The sequence below is a fragment of the Nesoenas mayeri genome (genome assembly GCF_963082525.1).
Source record: "Nesoenas mayeri genome assembly, chromosome: 7".
NCBI lineage: Eukaryota > Metazoa > Chordata > Aves > Columbiformes > Columbidae > Nesoenas > Nesoenas mayeri.
In genome coordinates, this window is record NC_137551.1 from 14615517 (window position 1) to 14626479 (window position 10963).

At 42.8% G+C, this 10963-nt stretch overlaps 1 protein-coding gene across 1 annotated transcript in view; it reads left to right on the forward strand.

Moving 5' to 3' along the window:
* Window positions 1–10715, forward strand: part of CDHR1 (cadherin related family member 1) — a gene marked incomplete at both ends in the record, with an annotated part of 43855 nt that extends 33140 nt beyond the window's left edge. The window contains 3 exons of the mRNA XM_080348113.1: window positions 1550–1778; window positions 2711–2965; window positions 10164–10715. Coding sequence (XP_080204239.1) covers window positions 1550–1778; window positions 2711–2965; window positions 10164–10715 — 1036 coding nt within the window. The remainder of the gene's footprint in view (window positions 1–1549; window positions 1779–2710; window positions 2966–10163) is intronic.
* Between the last annotated feature and the right edge of the window lie 248 nt (window positions 10716–10963).

The following is a 10963-nucleotide window of genomic DNA, read 5'->3' on the forward strand; positions in this document are numbered from 1 at the left end:
CAGGCAAAGGTCATGTCATGCAGGCAGACCTCTTAGGTTTAATATGTAGCAGCTGGTACAAAGAAGCTTGTGAAGGTTGTTGATGAAGGATTTAGAAAAAAAAATGTGGGTGCAACTTTATTCTGATTGGAATTATGGGGATGCTCATACTCACTGTTGTTATGCTGTTGAATGCAGAATTTAAGCTGTGAAGGCAATTTTTTTCTTTTGTAAGTATGGGTGTTTTTTCTTTCCTTTGTGCCAGAATGGCGTGGCTCTGCAAGGCTGGCTCCGTCTCCGAGCCCTGGGACCCCCAGATCTGCTGAACACAGAGCCTGATGCAAATTTGAGAGTTTCAATTAGAGGCATCATTCTTTCTGTCTCAGGGGTTCCATCAGTGGATGTGCAGTTGCCTTGACAGAAAGATGAGTTATACTGGAGTAAGAGGAACAGTGTATTAACTGTTGAAGATAAAACCATTACTCTGGTAATCTACATCCAAGCTGCCAGTGGGAGTGGGGTGCACTGCTGTAATCTCTTCGCATCTCAGTGCTTCTGTTCTTGCACTAAAATGGGGGTGATGAGAGGCCTCTCTGCATGGTTAGACCGGGTTGGGTGCCAAGGAGACACTCAACATGGGCACTGTTTCTTACCAAGAGTTTGCACAGCTCTGTCTACCTCCAGGTCTTGACTTTCATCAACACTTGTATTCAACAGGGTAATGAAAACAATTGAAGATTCTGGGTTTCAAAGTGCCCCTTTTATAATCACTCTCAGTTGCAGTCACAGTTGGAATGCAGAAAATACTTTGTTATCCTGTACGTTACTTAAAGGGTATATAAAGGCTTACATCTGTTAAAAACCCTACTGCTTGGAGCCTACACTGGCAGTACATTTTAAAAAGACACTGGGTTGGTATTTTCTCTATAAATCCAAGCTTTTGGCTGACACTTTTGACAATGTCTTGGTAATTACAAATATGTAGACCTCAACTTGGTACAGATAAATCTGAACACCCACTCCATCCCAGGGCCAGTCTATGGAAAAGTGATTATTTTTGGAGGAGATAATTCGTCCTGCACTTTGGGGGATTTGAGGGCAGCCATTTTTCTTACCCATTCTGAGAAGTGAAGAGCTTAAATATGATATGCAGTATGCTTCCCTTAGCTATTGAGGTGATATCAATCAATCTTAATATATGCAGGACATTGTAGTTATAAACTGGAAGAAAATAGCCTGTTCCTTAATTTTTAATGCAAAGAAATCACTCTGAGAGAAGGCCATCACACTGAGCATTTACTGAGGACAAAGGCTTTCACAGAAAATGCACCTAGAATGCACAATAGATAGAAAAATACCGGACACTGTTAGTTCTCTGACTTTCAAGCCTAAAGGAACTAGCAAAAATATGTAGAGAGAATGATTTGGAAATACAGCCAGACAGGAGTTAGGTGAAGAGTTCCAGTCTTTGGGCACAGCATTTCAGTGTTAGAGCCAACCTTTGCTCCAGGCTGCAAACACACATTAAGTACCCAAAAAACTCAAAAGTCTTTCCATGTTTCTTTTCCAGGTTCCTAATCCACCCATCAACAGGTATAATTTACACCCAGCCCTGGGCTGTATTAGATGCTGAAGTGAACTCGAAGTATAATTTCTATGTGAAGGCAGAGGACACAGATGGGAAGTACAGCTTGGCTGAAGTGTTTATCACTGTGCTAGATGTCAATGACCACTCGCCAGAGTTCAATGAAAACATCCAGGAAAAGACGATGATCATCGGGTCACCAGTGAAGATAGAGGTGAGAGATGACACAGTGTGTTGCAAAGTGCTTTGGAAAAGCTCCAGCTCTGCCTTTTATTGCTCAGGGATCATGATGAATGCCTGAAAGTTGGCTTTTCCTGGGGTTTTATTTTGTACATCCATTTGTATGTAACAAATGGATTAAAGCACAGAATGATACTATTTGCGGACTGCTGAGAAGGAGAAACAAATTCTATAGGCAAAAGATAAAGTTCTGTTACAGTATTTGAACCATCAGCTGGTGGAAGATCCTGGATTATGCAGTGATCATAAGAAGCACAAATAAGATGAGTGAATGAAAGTGCAGGGTTTTGAATACTTAACCTTCCTGCCATGGCTTTGTGCTCAAACATACAACTCGTTTCCCTTCGCTTTGCAGAATTGTATTCATTGATCCAGTGTGGAACAAGAGGTTAAAAAATGCAATTACAATTGACAGGCAGAAGAGCAGAATATCCTGTGTTACAGATATTGGATGCATATAGTGAAGCATGATTACACAACACCTAATGTTAGTAGAATAAATACCACAGCGCAAAAATTAAGTCACCTATAGTTCATAGTATGGAGCTAATCCCATTGTTCTCTATTCACTCCAGACTTGTCCCCCACACTGTGTGAGAAACTCCCCAGCAGTGCACTGTTTGCATCCTACAGATAGGTTATGGTTCAGTTATTCCTCTGATTTTATTTTATCTCAAATATAAATCACGTATACAAAAAGAACTCTAGTCCTGCTGTTCGTGTCTAGAAAATGTAGCATAACTGATGCCAGAAAAGGGGAAATTGTTTCCAAGATGAAACAAAAACAGCCCAGTCATCTCACAGCATGGATATTATTGGAAGTGAACGTTCAGAAACTTTTAGTGTTTTGTCTTCAGGCAAAGACACAAACAATAACATCCATGTTCTTTAAACTTCCCCTACCAGGCTATAGATCAAGATGCAGAAGAACCCAACAACATTGTGGATTATTCCATCATGCAAGCAGATCCAGCGAATGTATTTGATATAGACCAAAGCACTGGGGAAATCAAGCTGAAATCCTATATCCGTTCCCTGGACATCATCCACAACATCACGAAGAACAAAGATTGCATATGGTCACTGGTGGTGCAGGCCAAAGACCGAGGCTCCCCGTCCTTCAGTACCACGGCAGTTTTGAAGATTGACATCACAGAAGAGGTAAGCAAACATTTTAGTAAAATCCTTATGTGAGATGATCCTTGAGAGGCACCAAAAAGTAGTCACTGCTTGCTTCATTTCTCAGACTACTTTAAAAATGCTTCAGGAGTTGAAATGAGCAGCCATAAAGTTGCCAGCCATTGTTTCTCCCTTCTTGCTAGCTCTGTTTTGTAGAGTGTTTCTAGAGCCTTGTGGTGAAGCTGGATTCTACAGACACAAATGTAACAGACATTTCGATCAGAGAAATTGTATAGGTACAAAGGTAGAAGCTTAATGTGGTTGGGAGATGAGTTTCTTGCATCTGATTGTTGGAGTTCTATGCAAATGAAGGAATATAGACTCCTGAGAGTAAAGGTAAATCCTGACTGCTAAATTTCCATTTTTCTGATTTATTCAGGTTAAGAAAACAATCTTTTTCCCCTACAAAAAGTGAATGGAAAGGGGGTCAAAGTGAAATTTATCAGACCAGTTTTGCAAATCAGCCTAAGTGACATAGGAATAATGATACAACTTTATAGAAATGCTTTAAGGTACACAGAATTTTGGATGCGAGTTTAGTAATTGCAGTATTGTTAGCAGATGAATCAACAAGACTCAAAAAGATAACACGAATAGGTTGAGAGTTTCCTGTTAGGCCAACTTTTACTCCAACCAAAGAACAAGCAGTGATTTATGGTGAGCAGCACATGCTTGCATGATTCTTATTTATTGTAACTGCCTTGCCATGCCTTTAAATAGGTACCCACAGGGAGGAAATGGGCTTTAAACTAGATGAGAAACGCATCATTAGACTGACAGTCTCTGGACCACACACATATTGTGCAAAGATGCAAATCTCTTCCTACAGAGAGCAGCTGGCCTTCTCTTTGGTCAAAGTGCACGCACTGCTCCTTTATCTATGGCAGGCTTTTTCTGTTCTCTCCATCCCCTCTTATTCCACTGATAGTCCTTACCAGGTGCAGGTATGTGATACCCTACAGCCTGCTCGCCCCTCCCAGGGGAACCAGTAACCTCTGTTAGTGTGCGGGGCTGAGGGGTGTCAAGAGGAGCGAGGATGCCCTGCACCTCCTCTGCTGGGCGAGATGGTGTGTCCCTGAACCAGCTCATGTTTTGGGATAAAGAGTTTTCTGGATTTTCTTCTACTGCATGAAGCAACATCAGCACCTGATGAAAGGAGGTGTCTCCTAAAATGTCCCCTCTGCTTCCTTTAAACCCCCACCCCAGGACTATGGATTTGGCACAAGGTGAGGGAGAGCCACTCCTGGTAAAGTGTAAAGGGAAACAGAGAAGGCTGGGAAGACATGGATTCCTCTCTGACACAGTTATTCCCTTCTTCCCATGCTCTTCTGCTTGCCAAGTCCCAATGAAGAGCCCAAGACAGCAACAGCATCTTCTTTCTTCACTTGAGTACATCTCTGCAGCAGAATCCACACTACTCATCTGACGTCACATCCTCCATAAACTTCTGTACATTCCTCCGTTACTTCTTCTATTACTTGCAATTATTTGTGGGATGTTTTTTGTCGTTGTCGGTTTGGGTTTTTTTGGTTTTGGGTTTGTTGGGGTTTTTTTAGGTTTTTTTCAAGAGCATCACATCTCCTTGCAAAAACCACTCTCGAATTTCAGCTTCCGTGTGAGTGGGTGCAGTGTCAGTGTACAAACCCTTGGTCACTCCCTATGTCCCAGAGACAGCACAGCCCCTGCTAATACTATGAAGAAGGCAATCTCTTGGTATAGGGACAGCACGTACACACACACCCTCAGAAGCTGTTAAACATGTACATTTCATCCCTCTGTACTCCAACTGTACAAAGTCTCTTTTAGTTAGCTTTTTGGTGGGCATTTAATGTGCTACTGATTTTGGATAAAGAGGATATTTGTGAATGCATCCTCTAGAGGTTTCCTGCAGTGTTAATCACACCAAGTAATTAAACAGGCATATTTTCTGATTAACATTTACCATTGCAATTAGTGCAAGGCTGTGCCCTTCGAGATCGATGCCTTGTGGCTAAGTTCAGCAGTATTGCACATCAAAAGGACCTTTTGCTCTTGGAATCGTACAGGGATAAAAAAATTCCAGAGGCCTTTTAATTTAACTGAGGCTGGTTTTATGGAAACTGGTATTGAGTGGCATCTGTTAATCTCCTATCGTCTCCCAACAGAATCAGAAACACATGCTGAAAATCCCGTTCTTTTTTCACCCTTATGTCTCACACAAAAATCTCTTCCTGCTGCCCAAGATTTTAATGGAAAGCTGATTCCCACTCCTGATCTTGAGGCTGGGATGGGGGAATCCCTCTTCCTCTTCATGACTCCACTGAGGTTCTGCCAAGTATCTGGGGGCATTTATTTACACCTCTTGGTGGACTGAGGCTTAAGTCCACATTTAGCAGCATAATCTGTGGTTCTTAATAGCTTTGGCCACTCATTTAGACTTTTAAATATAGCTGCTCAGTCTCAGTTTTAGAGTTCCCTAATTGAAAGCTTCAACAAATACCTTCTGTGAACTAATGTGGATATCTTCTCCTCTCACATTAACTCTGCAGCCTGGGGAGCTGTGGCTGCTAATGGCACTGAACATCCTTTGCCACATTTGCAGAGCAGTTAGCCTCTTCTTTCCACAGTTACATGGACCTTGAAAAATATTGTTCAGAGAAGGCTGGTTTGATTTGAGAAGTCTTACTGCATGCTCATGTTTGTATTGCAAAGTGATGTAAATGCAGCCTTCATGTATGGTGATAGCACTGCTTTTTGGGATAAGCACTAGAGGGGGCAGCTTGTGTTCTACCTCACATCAGGAGTTACTTATGAAGCAAACCTGATCATCCCCACATACTGTGGGGTAGCTCAGATAACTTCAGGCACACAAAATGGACTTCTTTTGGTCGAAAATGTGTTTGGGGAGCACACCTAGCATGCTTTGGCATGAGCAGGCAGCCTGCCCCTGCAACCAGCCTAGACCAATCTGAAGCAAAACCCCAGAAATGCTGAATGTGTAGAACTGGGCTCCTCAGAACCGGCTGGTTCATTGTACAGATCCATTTGCTCAAGTTGACCAGCCCGAGTTGTCTGTAATCTCTGATAGCCTGGGTTCTTAACAGCTTCACCTACTTACTTAGTCTTCTAAATAGGGCTGGTGAGCCTTAGCTGGTCTCGTGGCTGAACAGCTCAACCACACAATCCTGTAGCGGCCAACTTGTGGGTACACTGCCCACTGGTTCTGCTCACTGCACTATGAAAGGCTCTTGAGAAGCTGCCGAGGTGTGGATGTGTGCACGCTGCAAACTGTTGCAGCAGGAGAGAGAACAGAGGAAATAAATCACCATTTCAGTAGCGAAGAGAGACACGGGCATCCTCTTTGTAAACTCAGGTTTCTGAGGAGAAAGCAAAGGAGGAAGGATGGCAGGAACAAGCCCCGTGTGCTGCAGAGGGGTATTTTCTGCAGCCTGCGCTCCAAGTACGCAGCCTGAAAGCATCTGTCTACACTGAAACTGCACAGTGCTGCGTCTTATGAACCCATCTTCAAAAGCATGTGTCAATGTTGGAGCCTCTCAAAAGCTGGGGAGTCCCAGTGACCACTGGACACTTGAACAACCTGCAGGACTTGGGCGGAGGAGCTTCTCTGCAGGGGACAGACTGTCACCAGGGTTCTGTAAGGGACCACACGTGCCCATTAAATAAAAAGTAGATGATGACATCTTTTAATCCAAGCAGTTGTTTTAATCCTTTAAATTGTATTCTTGTCCCAGGATTGGACTTCTCCTTTTGTGGAGCTGATACAAACAGCTTAGCTGCTTCCAAACTTCTGCCACGGCTCTGTAACCCTCTAATTGTCCCCAATCCTCCTCTGGGCCAGTGCACATTATAACTGCCAAGTCACAGCAGAAAAACAGCAGAGCATTATCTTTTGTGAGCAGTGGTATTTTAACTCCTTTGATGGCCATTGAGAGTGTGTTTCTTCCAGGTTTTGGCCCACAGAGATACAACAGTGCTTCCCGTAGCAGCTTTCATTTCTTTTTATTTTGTATCTTCTTTTGTTTTATGTGTACAAGAAAAATCAGTACTCTTCAAAATGTAGCATGACTCTTAGGAGGAAACAACAGCTAAATAAACTGCATAGTGGCACTGTTTGTGGACCCAGTTCTGAGACACTGTTGGTAATCAATACGATGACTTGAAGGTGTTTTGAACGTGCAGGGTAGTGCTGAGAGCCAAAGCGCTTGAACTGCAGTGCCCAAACCTCCCAGACTTTGACTGCTCAGGCCTCTGTCGCCCTGGTCTGTGTGTTAACTGAATGGGCCACTGCGATGGCAAAGACAAGATCTCAAAGCTTTTTTGTGACAAGGCACTTTACATAAGCCTCTCTGCTGGCTGACTGAGATGATGCTGTTCTAGGTTTGTTTTGCAAGTTATTTCTCCTATTTATCCTATGAGTGTCATGAGCATGATAAACAGAAATTCTCCCACTTTATGCTTACAAAATGCACTGTTTTTTGTGCAGATATTACACAAGAGTTGTTACCCAAGGCTGATTCCAGGCATAGTTTTGTATAGGACAGACTCAGTAACGAGAATGCAGGCTGAACCAGCTAACTATTAATGGTATTAGTTTTGGTATTAATCACCTCTTCATAACTGGAAGCTCTGAATAGGTGTCAAATTTGTTGAGACAAGGGGGAGTTGAACAAAGCTCAGTTCTGAAACTCCTCATATCATTTCCATCTGTTTTTACCCCTGCAACTGTTACACACTGGTAACACAGAGACGTACTTGTGGCTAATCCCGTTTATTCAAGGTTTTCAAGCAGCTGGTCAAATAACCATTACTGAGATATAGCATCTTCTTAAGTGTATGTCATCTTTTTCCTTGTGTTGATCCTATACTATTTAGCCATCAGTGCCTTCCTACAAATTAGATGTTGACTGCACTCATAACAAGTGGACTTATTTCAGGTCATGTACTACTTACCCACGTTTATCTGACACTTTATTCATTAGACTTTCACATGAAGTAAGCCAGGGTTGAATTTCTGTCATCTGATGGGGTTTAAATACACAAAATCCATATAATGAAGAACAGCAAAGCTGATGTGAATCCAAGTTACTCCAAAGTACTGGGCTGCTCTGCTTTTGGCTTCTAGCTTAAGTCCATTCCTAATTAATTAATAGAAAAACTCTTTGCACAGAAAAATTATTAAGATTGTTTGCTACCTGTAAGGTAACATGGTCCGTGAGTTTCAATAGCATTTCTTTGCCCATTTCTCTTTGGCAATAGGAAGCATTCAGGGTAGCGGAAGAGGGTCTTGGATAATATGTCTGAGGTAGGTTGTGAAAATACAGAAATAAAGTGAAGACAATGGGGTGTGTATTAATGAGTTTATATTCACTAAGTTTAGGGATCTGATCTAAAAATAAATAGTGTTCCTGTGTAACACATGACAGGAGGTAACTCTGAAGCATCCTTTAAGGATACTCTTAGTCATCTCCCTCTACAGACTGGGGAGGGTAAAGATATGAGCATCCTAGTGTAGAGTCATACAGGGAAATCCGTCTGATCTTACTTTAAATATCTAAAAGTCAGAGGTTCCAGTCCAAGCTAGTCACAAGGCTCTCCTGATACTCACTGTCTTTGATACCTATTTTAGCATGTAGTGATTACCACTCTGGAGGTGTCATTTTGTCCCCATTGACTAAAAGGTGGGGGCTTAGACCACTGACTAAAAATGCAGATAACGTGTTACTATACATGTGAAGTTTGGGTGATGATTCCCTCCTGGAGTCAAGTCCAGCGGACTGGGGCACAGTGGGTAGCCCTGTCTCTCCACAGCCACACGTGTCTTTATGACCAGCTCATGGTAAACAAACTTGCTCATGAATGTGCCATTTCTGAATTAACTCCTGGCCCTGCACAACACTGAGACCCTTGCAGAAGCTTGTATTCGTTATGAACTTATCTTGGAAATGTAGTCCAAAGCTGAAATAAGCCATGATTAAGCATGATCTCTGTGCTGTGCTGATAGCCTTTGTTCCTGTTCAGCCAAGTGTTTATACGTACTTCCAAACTTTTTTTTAGCATTTCTGGATTAAGCTCCATGTCATTGCAACTGTCTCCTCTCCTGTGCCTAGTTCAACACTTAGCTCCCTTTATTTTACATGCTTTCTATCCTGTACACATTTTACCCTAGTTCTCTATTTGTATTTACAATAGATACTGGCCTATTTAAAATATAACTATGTGAGGGTTGACCATTTCTCTTATTTTTGATATTTCCAGATCAAGAACAGGGTAAAATCCTATATTTTAGGCCTCAAGAAGCGTCCATGGACAATATTTGGAATTTGCACGAGTGGCGTCCTTTCCACCATTTCTGTAACAATGGTGATCTCCACCATCATGTACTGGAAAAGTGTGAAAAGATCCAGGCTCCATCCACAGGGCAAAGTCCGCAAAATTATACGGGGACGTCCAAGACACACAGTGTGCTAAACTGCAAAGTGAACTGGCCATTCATTTGTCCTTAATATGCCATATGTAGCTTCTGTTACTGCTTATTTCATTTCTAGAAACAAAGCTCTTTAGCTCTACTCATGAACCCTACCTCAAAGAGTTTTGTTATGTCTGTAAAAGAGTACTTGAAAACAGAATGCAGCACAGACCTGCTAGCTACTCATTTCTACACTGTAATTTTATAAAGTGAAGTTTCCTCATAGTCTTTTTAATGCCATGCTTAGTAATAGTCCTATAAACTGCATCACCGTATCACCTGCAACTGTTTTTGAAGGATCATTTTCTAGACATAAACTGTGTGGGTTCAACACTATTATTCCTAGGAAATTAACTCTAGAATGTAGTACAACAATACAGCTGCAGATCCTGGAGCCAGTTTTATTTTCTTGCTCTGTTCTTGCAAGTTAAACAAACACTATGGTAACACACAGGAATCCTCCCTAATTTGGCAGTAATATTTGGCTTATATTTTGTGTTTGACAGTTGTCCATCTCACAATACTATAACGCTTACTAAGTCGCCTGCCCCATCCAAATTCTCCGAACCTGGACTGGCTCTTTGACTCTCTTTTTTTAAGAGACAACTTCCATTAGTCAGCCCTGCTTGTTAACATATTTTGGACAAATGAAAGTTCTAGGTCACTGTCTGTCCCATAGAGTAAGTCATGTGTTTTCTTTGTACTCTTTTACAGACTCTTCACAAAGGGCCTATGGCCGCCTTTTTGATGCAAACTAAAGATAACCCCATGAAAGCCTTAGGAGTGCTAGCTGGTGTCATGGGCATAATGGTGCTGATAACTATCATGATCTCTACTGCCATGTTCTGGCGCAATAAGCGGTCCAACAAAATCATGCCGGTAAGAAGGATCATAAAAAAGAGACAGACCCCACAGTCCCGGACAGTCAGGATGGAGTGGCTGAAGTTCAAGAGGCCCAGCAATGCTGCGGAGAAGTTTGTCGTTGAGGATGATGCCCAGAGCCTACACAACGAGAACAGCAACAACAACGTCCAGGCTGCCCCCATGCCACCGACCGCCCCCTTGCCCCCGCCGCCCCCCATCCTGGCTCACAGGGGAGATGCCCCAGGGTGGCGGGTGCCAACTGTGTCTGGCTCCCTCACTCCCAAATTTATAAACAAGCAGCTGAAGAACAGAGGTCATGGCAGTGCTCACAACGCCCTTGTGTCAGAGCTCAAAATGAAGTTTGAGAAGAGGAATGCAGCTATTGGTGAGCCTCACATCTAGGTGCCCTTGGCAGCCCCCAGATACTGCGGGCTGCGGCTGTGCATGGATATATTTATGTGCTGTGGTCTTCCTCATGTTTGTCAGCACTCTGTGAACTGAGAGCAGCTTCTCGCTGTGATAGCCACCCCTCACCTTCTCCAAGTATTACATAGTACAGAGTCCCCCCACCCATAGCAAATGCTGTCCTCCATGCCCTGTTGTGACTGCAGTTCCTTCACCTTGTGTCCCAGTGCTGGTCCCTCCCTGCA